The sequence below is a fragment of the Xiphophorus couchianus genome, chromosome 18, assembly GCF_001444195.1.
Source record: "Xiphophorus couchianus chromosome 18, X_couchianus-1.0, whole genome shotgun sequence".
NCBI classification, from domain to species: domain Eukaryota; kingdom Metazoa; phylum Chordata; class Actinopteri; order Cyprinodontiformes; family Poeciliidae; genus Xiphophorus; species Xiphophorus couchianus.
The window spans coordinates 30,568,120-30,586,004 of NC_040245.1; the positions used below are offsets into that span (position 1 = coordinate 30,568,120).

The following is a 17,885-nucleotide window of genomic DNA, read 5'->3' on the forward strand; positions in this document are numbered from 1 at the left end:
TTCTCTTCCTCTGCCGTTTGTTCATTCCTGGATCTTTGCCATACATTGAAATGATGTAGCTTTAAGACCTTCTGCAAGTATAGGCCTTTGCTAAGTACATTTACATACAGTACAGGTGGCTCTACAAATATAGACAGATTTTAATATTTTTCATTTAAATGTCATTTTCATGCCCTGTTTGAATGGGAAATGCTATAATGATCCCAGCAGATGGTGGAGGATTTATTTTCCTGGGATATTTGATAAGTAAGCTTTGAGGATGAAAATAGAATCCTGATCCTGCGGTCACCATAAACAGCATTAGGGCTTTTTCTAAATCATTAGGCCAGCCTGTAAATTTATTTGCTATGTAAAAGTAATTATTGTGTTTGAGGTGCTGTGGTGTCTGCTTTGTATGTTTATGGGATCCTGATAGCCGTGGTTTGTATTTGGTTTCCCGAGTTGTTTTAACGCCATACAAAGTGGGTGGGTTTCATTTAGGATGTTGAAAAAAAGAAACAAATTTTCACCTAGATTTAAACCCAACGTTTTACAGATTTATTTATGTATCTTTCCGATATTGATAATTTTAAAATATTTTAAAGTCCATATCATGCTGTTTTACATAGCTAAGACTGCAGACTTGGTTGTAAACTTACTGGATTTTTATTTATTTTTTTAAAGTCAAATCAAAGTGTATTCATATTGCACCTTTACAACAATCTCAGCTGACCAAAGTCCTTCACAATATTTACAGTGTCACTAAGTATATATAAGATAAAATAGGAAATAAAATTGCATTTGATAATAATATGATAAAAATTGAAATACAATAATAGAAATAAAAAGCAAGACATACTTCAAATTAGTTTCAGTTTCAGCAACTTCCTAAAATCTGATAAATTTTTTTTCTTATTAAACTGGGGTTGACTGCGAGGGAAAATAGTTTAGATCTTTTTTTGACTGATTGGTTTGGTTTGTTGTTGTTGTTTAGTACCTGTTGTCTCTTCGCTTCATTTGAATTTGCAACAAATGTAAGTAAAACAAGCAAGGTAAATCAAACTTCCCGATAGCATGGCTAACTGATTGGCTCTGATTGGTTGTTTTACACCGAGCGGAGAAATTCTGCAGAACACAGGGAGGAGGCAGAGGAGATCGATTATTTTTCAGACATTACCAGTCTTATTGTCTTATGTCAGGAGGGCAGCAAAAGTTTGACTACATATGAAAAATCATCTTTTTTAAAGTTACATGTTGCAGCTTTAAGCAGACGTTTGGTGTGAGAGTTCATTGAGTTTGTGAAATATTACAGCCAGTAGCGCGGTGGTCCAACAGTGAGAGCAAAACCAGCATCATTCCCACCTCTGGCCCTTAGACTTAAATTATTTTTCGGTTTATTTGCTTAGCTTTCTGACCGTCATGCTAATAGGGGTGAGTTTTGGTAGTTGTGCGGGGCTTTAACTGCTGTATGGCCGCTCTGGATGTCTTTTTTTTCTTGCAGTGAGCCTCGATTTAGCCAAACTCCGTCAAGTGCTTGTTTTTTAAATGTCATATTATATTTGTTGTGTTGATGCATTTTGATGTGCTTCACCCCCAAATTATTTCTCTGGTGCAACACACAAACTTCCCATTCACTCTGATCGTCAAAGTAGAGATAGTTATACAGGCAGGCTGTGAAGTGAGATACAGGTGATCAGTTTTGGTGATCGGCAACAAGAAACAGTGATTGGCGATCACCGGTCATACACTCTTTCATGGAAATCAGCGGATTATGATCGGTGGCTGATCGATTGGCACACCGCTAGTTAACTCATTTTCACATAAATATTGTGTAGGTTTGTGTAAGTTTTAGATCCACTCACAGACAGGAGTGTGTCAGCCAAGACTTGTTTTGCCCCTGATAAAGATCTGATATATTTAGGGATTAGTCGTTTGTCAGAAATAAATTCCAGACCAATAGCATATACAGTAGCTTTCATAGGGAGTGAAATTATACTACAGTCAATCAGTATTGCATGGTCCACATTGGTATTCTGTTTGTGTCTCACTTTACCCATTTACCATGCTGCTAGGTTTTTATGGAATCTCCTCAATATTCCACAAGAGCAAAACCAATCAGATATCTGCTATAAATCAGTGGTAATGCGTCACCTACAGCAGGGATAGCTTTCTCATTCCTTTCCACATGTCAGATTTGAAAACATACTGCGGTGTTAGTCTAAATGACTAAAAGTAGCATGTTTGTGTCTCCTTTTATCTCTATGCTGAAAGATTAACAGGATGAGGATTGTTAGATCACTGTAAGTTATCTATAGTATAGTTTTGCAAGCCTTGTACAAGACAATGCACCAGAACCTTTACAAATTTACTGAACAGAACTTGGTTGCTGGGACTGCGACTGTCATAAAATCAGACATCACACTAACAGCTGTCTGACACTGGTCACCACCTGATCTGATACGTGCGGGTCGGATCTACATCCCTACTTATTGTTTGAAGAATTTTCAAGTTGATGATGTTGTGTTGTTCCTCTTTGTTTGTGTTCTATTCCATCATGTATTTCCCATCCTTCACCTCCCCTGGCCTTCCTGCTCATGAAACACCTCAGACAGCAGTGTTGGCTCTGTGGGTCATTATTAAAGCCTGGTAGGCTGCCTCCCTAAAGGTTCATCCTTTCATTCAGTCCGAAGGAGACGTCAGCATTAATGCATCAGGACACGCAGCTGTGTGGCCTGCTCCTGTATGCACATGGCCAGGCCAACACACCGACACACACTCGCTGTGAGTGAGGCAGCAGGTTCAGCCCCAAGAGTGGGGGGTGATATCATATGCTTTTACGCTATACTTGCACAGGAGTACCCAAGCACCATCTGTCTGTCTGTGCAGCCAAGCTCTGTTTCTTTTTCCTGTGTGCGTGTGGGCGTGGGCGTGGGCGTGTGTGTGTGTGTGTGTGTGTGTGTGTGTATTTGTATGGGACACAGTGAGGCAAGGAAAGTAGCGTCCAGCAGCTGTATTTACACCTGTATGAGCAGATCCCTGTTGGCAGGGGAGCAGAGGAACACACCAGCTGCTTAACCTAAATTCTCTTCGACGTCGGCCATGTGTGCACTTCACTGTGCCGTGACACAAACACCAACACACAATCTGTGGAAACCTTTGCCCTCTTTTTTGTGTGACCAGGCAGGCTGCAGGGAAGTCTTAATAGACATTGGCGGTCCCAGAGACCACCAATGTACCGGAGATGCTGCTGTTTGTCCTCGGTTTCTGACATGAAAGAAACCCTCCACAAGTTCACACAGAGCGCGCTTGTCTTTTGATGTAGTTTTTGTGCTCACCCCGTGTCAGAGCAGGGAGGCAGAGTCGGATGTGGCTCAGCATCCGCCTGATAACCCCGCTGCAGACGAGGCCGTGTCAGGCAGCAGAGGAACGCAGCCAAGCATCTGCTAGTCCTCACAGTTTGCTTGAAGTTCCAAAGTATGAGAGGTGTCTAGCTGCAACCCGGCCTCGTGTTTTCTGTTAGTTTTTCCTAATGCTTGAATCGCGGTTAGTTCAGTCTCAGAATAATGAGCAGGAGTCTCTCCTGGGGAGTAATATCGACAGGACGCTTGATAGACAACACAGTCCAATAATGAAAGATTTAACTTGTCAAAATGCCAGTCAGAGTCACATGTGGGATTTGCACACACAGTACAGCACACTTATCCCATCTACACACTGTCTGAATTTAACACAGACAAATGAAAATCTAAATGGAGAGATTGTCACACGCAAAGCAGAGCAGCACCATCGAGCAAATCCCTGCGATAACATTTTCAGGCAAATGCATATCAAGTGCAGGCGGGGTGACGAGAAACACGGCAGCAAAAGAACAAATGAGACCCTGTGACCTGTCACAGATGTGCCCTCAGCTTACAATAATACGTGTTTAAGAGCCAGCACTGCGCTGAGCCATTGTCTTCCACAGCCTGGCTGAGGCCAGAACTAAAAAGCGGCTTTAAGAAGGCAATGTCCACATGGCAGAAAAACATTTTCACAAATCACCTCACTTCCCTCAATGTTTTAATGGCTCAGGCGCTGCTCTTAGGGCCATTGGGTTAGGAGCTGAATGTGTGAATGATTATTCTCTGAGAGTGGGGTCATTGCCCTCAGAGGTCAGAAACACACTCTCTTTTCTGTCCTCCTTCTGCCTGTGGTCAGTAAATCGCTGTCTTAACACCCGTTACCAAATGGTGACCAGTTGGAGTCTTTTTCCACAAACCTGCTCCATCAGGGATGTACCATGGCATCACTGGGCCTTCTTTAGCAACATTGAAGTGTTGAGCATCATCACTCATCATCAATCAGTCAAAATGATGGACACGTTTCCCAGAATGACTACATTTAAGATTCAAAGTTCTGAGAAAATTAGCTTTTTTGATTTGAAAGAACTTGCAGTTGGTTTAGGATTTTAAGCCAACAAAAATTGTGTGCTTAAGAAATGGAATGTGTTTTGTACTTTTGTAAAGTAAAAGTTAGATTTTGGTATTTTATGACCTGCTCATGCTGATTTTGAATTGATTCTAATTTATTTTTAAAAATTATGAGCAATAAAATACAAGTGCAATTAAATCCTCCATCTTATTGAACAAAGGTATTTTTATTTTCTGAATTAGACAAAATCTTCTTTACTCCATCAAACCTCTTCCTCAATCTGTCCCTGGTCATATCTCTCTCGTGGTCAATAAAAAAATATTTCTAATTATATACTTTTTTTGCCCCATAGATGTGCATCAGTCTATACGCCAGACAGCGACTCCTTCCCTGAACAGGAGTTCAAAATGAATGCCGGTTTTTTTTTTTTTTTTCTGTTCAAATTGCCAACCCACCACAGTGGCGAGTGCTCAAATTTACATGCCACTTCATACTTTTACCCGCATTTAGTCATCGGCGGGTGGCCATGGTTAAGTCTTTTTTCTATAAACTTCTTACAGGTTTGTGCTTCCTTTGAGGGACGAATACTCATTTGTTAATAGCAGAGAAAACAGAAGCAGTAATGCCTCTGTTTCCCTGCTAAAATGGTAACAACGGTAAAGTCGTTCACAATGAAGACTTTTTTTTTTTAAACAGAACACAGCAAACAGGAAAACGACAAAGTTGTTGAGCCATTTAAAATGGTACTGCAAGCTTTCCGCATCTCGCAGAGCACAGATTTACATCTCAGGTCTTTTATTTGATTTCATGTGGAGCATTTTAGACAGACCTGTGTATAAACGGTGCTAGATTGATAAACGTACCTTTTTCAAGCCATTAGTAGAAAATAGTGATGGCTTCAAATTTCAGATTACAGGAGAATTAATCAGAGAAGCAGCTGAGAGGTCCATGGCAGCTCGGGGGGAGTTGCAAAGATTCACCCCTCAGGTCTGAGAATCAGTTGACATGGCAACTATCAACTCCCATTTAATCTGGATTTAACTGAAGAGTGCCTGGAAGAAAGTTATGCTCAAAGGCAAACATAGGAAGTTTGACTTTACACTTCATGACTTTGTTCCATCAGTTGCCATATATTTACTTTCAAGTGCATGTATTATTATATGTATTTCTCAGGCTTTCTGGTTCATGTGGGGTCAATCTAAAGCCTATTTGACCCATTTCCACATAGATGTCTTCCATTGGTGTCTCTCCATTTTCACTGTTGGAGACCCAAATGGGGGCCCGGTGGGGTCAGTAGTCTCAGCAGTAGGGTAGATAAACCAGGGGTCTCTGTTAAACCAACCACTGTGTTCATTTGTCAACTTGCGCTCCAGGAGTAAAACGTTCCAGGGCCAAAAGTTGCTCCGCATCTCCCAGAGGAACATCTCCCTCCATATTCATGCACCAGGACTAATTGGATACTGTGTGCTATCACTGGGAGGGCCCAGGCGGATGTGATGAGAGCGATAAAATAAAGAAGGGCTGCAGAGTGCTTTGGTTGGCTGGGGGATCCTTTTTTTTTCAGGACTGTGGAGGGTGGCTCACAGGGACAGAGTTCAGTCTCATTGGATCTTTATTGCTGTAGGGAAAGAGACTTATTTACAGTAAACTGTTTACGGAGCTCTGTCACTATCTCTGGCTGTGCAGAATAAACACAGGAACACACTCCCACTCCTGATGTCTTGTAAACACCAGAAACACACTCACAGACTGACGGACAGCAATGTACCCTGAAAAAGACACACTCAACTCTGGATGACTCCTGGACACGCGGACACACACACATGCACACACACGTTGCATACTTGTTAACATATTCACAGTGGATACACATTTGCCCACACCCTATCTTCCAAAAGGCCATGCTCTGCCATAAATATACAGTTGCTCTAAAAAAAGATGCTGCATGCAAACACACAGCTCCTTGTTTCAACAATGCCTGAGTCCTGTTAGTTTTACTGGTGTCTCCAGTTGTTATACAAATTGAGTAAACTCTTCAGACTTGTTCTTTATCTGCAGTCCAAATTTTTCCCATCTTTGCTTACTGTACTGGCATTCATGTACTGTACTTACATGATGCGATCCGACAGGAGAATGAATGGAATTCATAAAAATTAATAAAAATGAAAACGAAGTGAGACAAATGAAAGGAAAAGAAATAAAGTGACAGATGTCAGGAAAAGGGTGCCGCTCCACCTCCACCCCTCTAACTGTGGACATGCTCTGTTTGCAAAGTAAATCTTCTCAGCATTTACAGAGTAGCTTGAGCAGATGAATCCTCCAACCGTCCTGCAGGTTTTCAGATCCATCTTGGTGCTCAGACATTCTGTTTCCTGCCTCATTTGCACTTAAACAGACATGTCAAAAAGTGTGTAATGTGAAAAGTGTGTTTGGTCAGGTGTGCTAGTTTAATAATGGGTTTTCCGTCTATCTCTGTGTCCCCACACCCTTCACCCTCCCACCACGCCTCTCTCCCTCTCTCTCATGAAGACCTTACCTCTTTGGGGCGGGATGTTTTGCCATTAAAACGCCATGGTGAGTTTTGCTTTTCCCCTTGTTGACTCCATCAGCAGCATGCAGCGATACTCTCTACGAAACCCGCCTCCTTTGTTTTTTTTTTTGTTTGTTTGTTTTACGTGCCTTGTGGATTTTTGAAACTCATCCTGCCATTTTTATTTTCATTGCTCAAAGGGGAAAAATCCCAAAGAGGCATATTTTTTTCCCCCTCTTCTTTTGCATTTTTGGTGGTTGCTTGCACACCTTTTGTACTGTATGACAAATAGTGGCACTAGATGGAGTTATACTGCCTGATAAGTGTATTCATTTTTGTTTAATGTCTAATCTTTCTTAAAGGAGATGGTAAATGTTTCATTGACAGTAATTTAAGGGGACATTTTCAGGCCTTAGGGCCCTCTGGGCTGGCTGCTGTGTGGCCCCTTCGTGCCACCCCATAGAAAATGGCATTGCTAGCTTCTCCTCTGTGTGTTGCCTTTGTGTAGACCCTCCACAGTGTTTTTCCAAGAATGACGCTTTTGTGTAAAACACATGTTGTTCAGATTTTGTTTGGTTTCATTTTTTTCCATTGGTTGTGTGTTTGCACGCAGCAGTTCTGCCTTGTCATACTGTGGTGTGATTCTCAGTGTGTTGTGTGGCTCAATGGTTACTTGGAGATGTGTGCTTTTTGCTGGGAAAATTCCTCAACAGACAGCAACAAGTGAACCAAATGTTCTCGATTTAACTTTCACGTATTGTGTTTAGGCCAATATTAATACTACCATTCTGGTATCACGTTTACATTTACTCATTATAGGTATGAGCAATGTGCAGTTTTTTCTTTTCTTTATGTGTAGACATTCATCTGTTCGGATTTGTTCTGATAGAAATACAAAGGATCCTTGCAAACCTCTAAAAAGTGTGATGTGGTTTGAATTGGTACTTCTGATATTAAAAGTGTCCCTGATAAGATGTTAGAACTATACACAAGTTGCCGGTATGAATTTATATCATTCATATAGTTGATTTTTTTTATAACTTACATACAAATTAAATACAAATGTTTTAAAATGGGTTTAATGTAGCTCTGTTTTGCCTAAAGCCCAGTTCACACAACACTATTTTGGGATTGTCAGCTGATTTTCAAAACCTGAGAGACCACACAAAATCGTAGGTATCAGTGCCAAGCCCTGACTGAATGAATAGCCATATCGATAGAATATTTATGTCACGTTAATGATGAATAGCTGAAAAGTTACCGGGTATATCAACTACGGTCGGAATTTCTCTCCAACTCCTCTCCTTATCATTTCTGAGTGTACCTCTTGCATGAAATGTTGAATAAACATTCATGTTGCTTCTGCATATTATCTCCAATGTTCACTGGACTCAGGGTTGTGCCATGTCAGCTGTTTGGGATCTTGGGACGCTGATTGTTCTAAGATTGTTGTAAGGGGAAAATCGGGGCAAAAATGTGTAGTGTGAACTGGGCTTACCCTTTACAGGATGTGATGTAAAGAGGGGAACATCCAGTGAGCTACCTTTGTTTGTTTTTCTTCATTATCAGCTTTTGCTGGAGAATGATGTAATGAATGCCAAGGTGATGCATAGCGGCTGGGTTTTCTAATTACCCCAGTGAACACATAAACCTGTTCTCTTTCCCAAAAGATAAAAATCTTCAACATAAATGGATGAAAGCAAGTACAGAGAGCAAATGGCTTCCCACTCCGTTTTCTGTACTCTATAGAGATCTTTTCATGCAGATTGTCTGTCACACAAAAGTTCCAAAAGTGATAAAATACGTAAATCTGATCAACAATAACAATGAAAATACAGAAGAATTATTTGTTTGTAAACATGGCAGCTGATAAAATAAGTTATGGTACCAATTGGACATTAATGAATGAGATCCATCTTAATGATGCCTAGGCGTTACAGGCAGGTGAATGGATAAATGAAGAGAGAAAAAAATCTGAAACCAAAAGAGTAGCAGGCTCAGCAGGAGGCAGTGTGAGGTGAGACATTGTACTAAATATAAAAACTCCAACATCTGCAGCAGATAACAGGTGGAGATGTGACCTGTGCTGGTGGCGAGTTGTAAATTATGTTATTGACATAATTGTAAATAGTGTAAACAGTTATTCTATCTTGCATTCTGCAGGGAACATGCACAGTCCAGTGGGTCCTGACATCAATGGATGATAACTCTGTACTCTACAAGATTGTAACATAGAAATACTATATAGTCATCAGAAGTAGAAAAATCAAACTCAGCACTTGTTCATATATTGTAATATCTGACAGTTATTTAAAACATTAAAGTAAAAAATATTCTTACTGATGCTAAAGTAATAAAGCCTAGAAATTATTGCAATTAGTTATATTATCCATGATTTATTTATTACTTTGATTTAGCACAAATACAAAATATTTATTTGCTCATCAGAGATGAAAGACATTCTGCATGGTCAATACCTCTAGGCTTCTAAAAAAAATGTCACACACGCCATTTTAATGGTTTATAAAACATACATTCAATGAACCACTTTGAATCAATTTAGACAACTGTTTTCTTTGTTGAAAACGTTCTGTTTATGATGACTGTCTACCACTGACTGGTAAGATACTAGCTACTATGGATTTTTTCCATAGAACCCTACTTAAAAATATCCCCACTATTCCTTTGATTTAGTGCAGCATTTATCGTCATAAACAATATGTGAAATTATATGTTTACATAGTGTAAAACTGCCTATTGGAGAATAGATTTAGTTTCTAAACATCACTGTGAATGATTTAAAATGTAAATAAAACACTTCCTCCTTATCCAACATACGCATCATCTTTTAATAATATTCATCCAAAGCAGCATCACCTCATGTATTCTTCCCAGTTCCTACCAAGTTATTATTGTACCAATAAATAAAAATGAAATGAAAACAACTAAATGTGATTAAAGTAAAAGATGATGGAGATCTAGAGCAATGAATGAGCTTTCCTGTTTTGAGAGTTATTTTAAAAGCACAGGAACTGTTTTTTTCTTTCTTTCTTTGGGATGAGCTGAAGCTGAGTCTCTTGTCAACACTGCCTCGTGAAATCAGATGCTTACAAGCTTTTAAAGGAAGCCCCATTATGACAGAGTCACTTATGGAGAGATGATTGAGTGGTTCAGTGAAGTGAACTTTTCCCTTCCCGGCTCCCTGCTCTCCTGCTCCTCCCTGCTGACTCCATTCACTTTAGAAAATGAATAGCATGTGGTGCCTTCTCCAAGTCTTGGGTTTCTCCTTTTGTTGTGGCCAGTCACTCATACTTTTTAATTGAAACTTTTTTTCTTTCTGCTTTCATTCAGCATCTAGCTAATCTGGACCCTCGGACCATATAGATTTTCAAAGCTACACATCCTCAGCAGTTTGAGTCCCTCTGCTCACAATAACTACTTTTGGATCAGATGTGAACAAATGAAAAAATATTGTTTTCTGAATAGCCTGAATGAACTCTAGCTGTGCATTGTCCATTCTTTAGGCTTCTTGTAAGGCACTCTGGATTTTAGACCCCAAAACAGATGGAAAAAAAAGTACCCTTAAACATTTAATGGCTGTTTTCCAGTTTTCTCCTCTGTGTTTCCTAAGCAGTTGTCAATAGTGCAATATGCTCAACAGAGTCTCAAGGCTTCCTTTTTTTCTTCAAGTACTGTAATAAAATAATTAATGTTACGTTGAAGGATGTGTCCTCCACATGACTGCTCACATTCTCTTTTTTTTCTTTCTTTGTGCAGTCTCCTTTTCTGACAACTATTAAACAAGCCATACAGCTCCTTTAAAACTGGCTGACTAAGTAAGCTGTGTTATAATTGTTTACTGTGACGACTGAAAATAAATGAAGGCTGCCACTGGACATGCAGTCGTGCACCCCCCGCTCCTCCTGAGCGGCGCCTCATGTTAGCTCCGGACATAGTAATGCGAAGGGACTTTGATGGTTGATGTCGCAGATTGAATTATGCCCCTGAGGAAAAGCTATTAGCTCAGTCAAGAGGCCTCATTTGTGAAATTAAAAGTGGAAACGACATGTGAGTAGTCTTTTCAGTGAATTAAAGTTGCAAAGGAAAAAAAAATTGATTTGCCTCCCCTCTAAAGTCCATGTTACAAAAAGAAGGAGGACAAACAGAAAGATTAGCCGTTTGTTTAGAAACATCTGGTTCCCTCCGCACCCAGTTCCCTTGCAGTATATATTTATGTTCCTAATTTGCCGATATTGAGTTACATTTTTTGTAACTTTGAGATGTTGGTTTACCCATTTCCGCACCAGTGGCCTACTTCATAAACCGTATGTTCCATACGGAGAGGAGAATGAAGCCCTGGAGCTGCACTTTTTAGTCACAAGGGCAGAAACCTCAACACGTTCAAGCCACTTCCAGTGAGATCAAGAGCAAACCTATGATTTAAAATGCAGATGAATGCATTTTAGTGGCCACTCTACCCAGATGAGAAAGGAACCAAGCTGTGATCTTTACTCCTGTTGGCAGGCTTGGTGCTAGCTGAGGGCTCTTCAAAGAGGCTATGAAACCACAGTAGGGAGCCAGTGTTATAGCCTGCTGTTGGAGACTTCTAAGTATATACATTGTGTGATTATTTATGTATATACACATTAGATGTGGTTGCAATATTGGTCGGTATATCATGAATTGCTCCAAACACTAAGCTCTGGTACTCCATACATGTTTTGTATTTATTGGGCTTTCATAGTCAACCGTTTGTCAAGCTGCTTAAGAAGGTCTAACTTTAATTTCTAAGTTTACATTGTGAGCATTTACATCTTCTAATCATTTCAAAATATCGTCCAGTCCAAATTCTAAGTCCATATGTGGAATATTCCCCAGTTTCTGACCTCTTGAGGCTTGAACCCGACATGAGCTGATTTGTGTACCATGGGTTATAGAAACCAGCGAACTGCACAGCCTTTGAGGGTCTAAGATATTTTCCAGAAATAAAAGAAATGGAACAGCTGGTTTTTAGAAAATGAACTCTGCCAAAAAAAAAACTTGGTCCCAAAGTCATGAATATCATGTTTAGTTGCCCTGTTAGAGGAGATTTCTGGTTTTCTTATGCTGATTTCCAATTGTACATACGTCTACCTATTGTAATGTACGGTACTGTGATTCTCAAATTTTTAAGCTGTTTAAACATATGCCACACATTGACTATTTTTAGTTTTCCTCATACTTCCTTTTAGATTTTCTGCTGTATGAATATTTAAATATTGGCCTGAATCAATAAAAAAATACTGAGAAAGTAAACCATGCCTTAATAGGTAAAGGAAAAGCCCCTAACACTTTAGTATTTTACAGCTAGAGAGTGCCTGTCTCAGCCATTTTACTAAATGTTTTGTCCTCTGGACGCTTTGAAGCAAAACTGGACCTGTGGAAGAGCCTGAAGGAGAGGACATGAACAAACTAGAGTCAGCCAGAGCAATATCCTGAGTTCAATTTCCTCTCTTTCCCTGTCTTCCTGTTATAGACAAGGCTTACTATGGATATGAGGTTATTCATCCTTCTTCTCTTGGCCCAGCACTAATAAACGAAAGCCTAAATCTTGTATCATGGTCTTTCCTGGGACTACCATCACTACTTCATTTTTCAAGATCCCTCTTTCATACAGCAGGCAAACAAAGGCATCAGCTTCCCTTTGTATCCAGGGACTAATTTATGAGGTGCTGACAGTCTGTAGGGAGGTAGCAGAAAGAGACTTTTACCAGCAACTGCTCTTTCAGAGTCCTGAATTGTGAAAGTCCCTTTAACGATTAGACACACTTTCTCCCCCTCCAGGGATTATTGTTCACCTTAAGGTTTCATTCCATCTTTTATTAAGTTCTAATGTTTGTTTACTCAAACCTCACTTCAGAACAAAGGAAACAGCTGTTTGGTCATTGTTAGAGCACTGTGCAGATCAGACACTGAACACACTTAATGTAGTTGAGTATATGAAAAAAATTTGTAAAAAATAAACAAATAATAATTGTCCCAAATGTTGTTAAAAAATGTAACAATTTTTTTCAGTATTTAAAGTGGCTTTATTGTGTATTTTCCAGGCAACACAACAGCACAGCAAGCAGCACAACATTTGGACAGATAAAAGAGAGAGTAAGGGAGCCTTTAACTGCTCAGTTCTCACTCTGAGTGTAACCACTCTGCTCACAGTAGAACTTTGTTTTGATTAGCATGGCAGCCTTGTGGCCAATCACGTGTGAGGATATGGGATCCCACAAGGGAAGGGGTGCTCTGTTAGGCAGAAGCTCACCTGGAGACTGCATCTCCAAGAAGGAGCTTTGTGGAAATAGGCGGGGCTATGTGAAAATAGGCGGAGCTTTGTGACCCCTCACTGTCTGTCATTGGAGATTCAAGGATTCCTCAACCATGCATGAATGAACCAAAGCAACACTCCAGGTAGGTTTTTGTTAAGGGACTAACATAACATGATATAAAGCTCAAAAAAGTTGATTTTACCTAATTCAATTTTCAAATTCAGGAAATTTGACTCTACACAGGAACTCTACCTTCAATAATGCTTGATGGAAAACCAACACTAATCTGCAGGAAAGCATCAAAAGCACATTGAAACAGTACCTGCTTCCTTGAATGACTGTCAGTCACTCAAGGACTTATTTTCATTATAGTGTTCTATTCAAAGGTCAGAGTTCAGCAGAGCTGAGGAAGAGTGTAACACCAGATAGTCCACTTCTAGACTGATCAGCAGCAAACACTTTTCACTGTTCGGTTTTGTTCTAAGGCCACACAGTAATACCAGATCTTGCTACTGTTGTTTGATTGCAACCATATGGCCGTCCCGTTGAAAGTCCACTTTCTCTGAAGCAGTCCTGACATGCTAAATAATCCAATAGCTTCCTAATAAATTTGTCCCAAAGTTAAAGAGGCCACGCAGCTTGGACGTGTTTGAGGTTCAGTGATAACCAGAGCGTTTGTAGGTCTTGTACTTTAAGGTGAGATCTTTAGGCTAAGCTAAATGGCTTTACAGCATATTGTAAAAGTAGATTCTGTCATTTTACAAGTAGCCTTCAAGCTTTTTGTAAGGAATTATTTTGTGATAGAACACAAAGACTGCCAGCCGGTTCTTCATTGTTCATTTTTTAACAAAACTGTGGTATGCATGCAATCTTCTCCCTTTTACTATTCTACCCCCAAATAAAACCCGACACAACAAGGTATCCTCAAAAGTTACAGAATTAGTTCACCTCTTTGTCATTTACTCTTGGAGTAAACCTTTCTCTCTTTTTAGAGAACTTTGAGGAAGCAAGAAAAACAGCAGACAGGTCAGGGAGAAAGATGTGGAGAAGTTTAATATCACAGAACTTTGTTCAATCCATGTTTTCTGTTTTCTATTCAGAAAACAGAAAAAAAATGATAGTGTACCTGTAGACATCCCATAACTGTCAGACTGGGCAGGGAGAGCAATAAACTGATTAATAGTTAGGAACAGATAAACACATGGAGGTGCTAGGGTACCTGACGATTTTCCTCAGGACAAGAAAAGCACTTCTGAAATCTTGTTTTTTGGTTTGTTTGTTTGTTTGTTTTTTGTTTTCTTTTCAGTTTATGTGTGGCCCAAGACCACACATGATTTGAAATAGGTATATATACATGATGCCTGTATAAAAAAAAAACCTCACACTACTAAGCCAGCAGTTCCATGTGCTGCACAAGCTGTCCTTTTTATCCACTTGAGCTCCTGCCCCTAACGTTCCACTGGTTAGGAACCATGGTAAGTTTGTTGCAGAGATCTAAAGTGGGAGAACCAGTTTGTTGTTCTGCTGTTGGACTTGGAAATAGATACCTACATATTCTTCATCTTATCGAACTGACCAGGAGCTATTCTGTAAAGAAAAATGCCTAGATGTTGAAAGGTGGTAGAAGCAGAACATCTTCTCAGCTTTTTTTTTTGTTTCTCTTCTGCGGTTTTGCTAAAAATTAAAGAGAGTTATTTTACTCCATGCATGCCAGTTTCTCCTTTTTTTTGCTTTCTTTTTTTTACATTTTTAATATTTTATTTCCACTTATATAAACCTGCTGTCAGAAAATAGTCATCCTAAAATGTGTCTTAGTTCTTAGAGACTTTTCAGTTTTCCCTTGCTCCTTCCTTTGCATGGTAAACTATTATTACTGTGACTCTGCACCTCCCACATACTTGCCAACATGCTTTATTTATTTATTTTTAAATCCCTCTTTCGACATTACAGGCTGTCCCTTATATTTTTCCTGTATTTCATGTAATCTTGGGATAAATGCAGATCGTCATTAGGCTGTGGGTTATTCCACCCCTTCGCCATGCTATACTTTTAAAGTTTTGGATATGAAATGAGGCCGCAGGATGTTTCATCTGATCAGGATATGGAATCCACTTTGACAACCAATGATTTACACCACAGGTGTCAAACTCCAGTCCTCAAGGGCCACTGTCCTGCGGTTTTTAGATGTGCCACATACAAAACACTGGAATGAAATTACCTCCTCCTTGTGTAGATAAGTTCTCCAGAGCCTTAATGACCTAATTATTCTATTCAGGTGTGGTGCAGCAGAGGCACATCTAAAGGTTTCAGGACACCGGCCCTTGAGGACTGGAGTTTGACACCCTGATTTACACTATTTTTCAGTTTTCAGTCAAAAGTCTACAGTAAGGAACCATGGTTACTGGAGTCCAGAAAATGATATCTACCATTTAAAGATATTTTTGTTTGATTTGTGGTCATAATCCATTCCATTTTAAAGGAGTCAAAGGGCCGAACTTGGGAGTATAATGCAACAGTTCAGATAATATTGTTCAGTTGAAATTAACTCCATATGACATTTTAGCCTTTTGAAAATAAAATACTTTACTGCAATAAAAAAAAAATAACAGTAACATTTTTGTAAAGAAGTTGTATTTATCTTCCTCTGGCTAAACTTTTCAATTCTTTCTTCCTCTTGAAGCAAAGCTAAACCAACCCCCCAGATCTCTCCGAGCAAGTCCAGTGGAGGAGAGTTCTGCGTTGCTGCTATCTTTGCCTCGTCCCGCTCCTGGTTCCTCACAAATCCAAACATGAAGAGAGAGAAAGGTACGAATTGAATCAAACCCAGGGTGCACAGAACAGTTGTAGCCTCCATAGACAGACACTTTTTAAACTACTTTTGAGCTTACTGGTCTTCTTGGTAACTAAGATCCTTTAGAATGTATGTATGGTTGAATTGAAATTATTATTTGCAAAGTGCCTTGAGACGGCATTTATTGGGAATTGGTACTACAGATATTGACCAGAACATTTCACATGTCTGTTGTGTGTTATTCATGGCTTTGCTTCACAACATCGTCACAGATCAGTCCCGGCAGTCGGTTGTGGACTCACTGTACATAATCAGTTGCTATGGTAATGTGGTGGAGCATGTCCTGGAGCCTCGGCCAATTACCACTGCACAAAAGATTAGCGACGAGACTCCGCTGGAGCTGAGCACTTCTCCCAGAGCATGCTGGACCTTAGCCAGGTAACAGCTTATTTTCCACTTTCTCTTACAAAATGTGTTAGAATCTTGTTTCTATGGATTCATGTTGGATTATGGCACTTCTCATGTAGGACTCCGCAGTGGAACGAGTTGCAGCCACCTTTCAGCTCCAACCACCCGCTGGTGCTGGCCTCGGATCTGGTTCAGTACTACCAGTATCTTCTTGCTGGTAGGTTTCACAGTTGTTCTTTTTACAAAGACTCTTTCATTGCCAAGTCAATGACTGAAATTTAGGGGTTTTTTCTTTTTTTTAAATATTTATTGCTGTTTTAAGAATCAGAATGCATCCTTTGCAACAACTGTGGTCTTTTTTGGGCAAAATTGAGATACAATAAATATTACCTAAACAACATCAGCATTTGACTTAGATAACAGTCCGGTTTGTATGTTTGGTTTTGCTTTGGTGCATGTAACCTTTTATATTAGTTGTTGAAAGCCAGTTTCCAGTGTGTTCTCGATGTCACATGCTAAGGAGAAACCATTGTAGTTAGACCCTAGTTAGTCAGATGGAAGATCAATCAACCATGAATATATCCTGTGGCAATTCCTTCATAATGCCACATTCGAACCAATTAGCTGACACCCTAAATTCCCTCATATTCGGTAACAAGTGCTGAGCAGTGAGGTCTGTGGTTTGCTGTCTTAGAGGTCATGTAGCACGGATGGCCACGCACTTATTCAATCCACCCCCACAGGAATAGGAAGGCGTTTTGAGCTCACTCCATAATTATAAGCATTCAAAATGTTTAATTAGTTTTAGTAGGCTCCCCAGGCCAAGTTGCAGCTGTACACAAATCTATCGACTCATACCAATTGAGTACTGCAGTGCTTCAGGTCTTACTGGTAGGATATTTTGTCAAATTAGTGGTAATGGTCTCTTGTAGTGTCAGAGCAATGAGAACGTGTTGGGGTGATGGGCTCGGGCGTCAGCTTTTTCCACCATTCTGTGCCAGCATGAGTATTGAAACTGGCTGCATAATGAGAGAGATTCATTGCATTAACATTTACATCCAATTAACAATAGCCGGATAAAACCACTGTGGTTCTTTACTCCCATGATCAACCAAGTGTGAAGCAATGTGAGGTCAAAATGTTATAAACATAATTGTTCAACCCCCTACTCATTTCCTGCTCTCTTGCCATTTACCCTTTGGGTCTGCATCCTATACACCACCAATGACCGAGTTTCTCTTGGACTGCCACCTTCCATTTCTGCGCTTTGCACCCAGAAAGAGACTCTCAGCATCCTGTTTCTCAGCATGTGTCCCCTTGCCAGCTCTCTCCTCTGCTGCTCCCTCCAGGGCTTGGCAGCCTAGCTGAGAAGTGATCCAGGAGAAAGAGTCAATTTGACCTTAGGAGGAATTACAGCAGCACCATAAGTTGCTTGTCCAAGTGCCTCTTGCTGAGCATACGGATTAGT

General features: G+C 40.0%; 1 protein-coding gene across 5 annotated transcripts in view; it reads left to right on the plus strand.

Annotated features, from left to right (window-relative positions):
• The window catches only part of bcas3 (BCAS3 microtubule associated cell migration factor), a 328,257-nt gene that overhangs the window by 83,770 nt on the left and 226,602 nt on the right, over positions 1-17,885 (plus strand). For 4 of the 5 annotated variants that reach the window (XM_028044826.1, XM_028044830.1, XM_028044828.1 and 1 more), the window contains exons 17-20: positions 6,919-6,963; positions 15,899-16,023; positions 16,282-16,447; positions 16,537-16,634. In XM_028044826.1, the coding sequence (XP_027900627.1) occupies positions 6,919-6,963; positions 15,899-16,023; positions 16,282-16,447; positions 16,537-16,634 (434 nt within the window). The remainder of the gene's footprint in view (positions 1-6,918; positions 6,964-15,898; positions 16,024-16,281; positions 16,448-16,536; positions 16,635-17,885) is intronic. The other variant, XM_028044829.1, reaches the window with a different exon arrangement.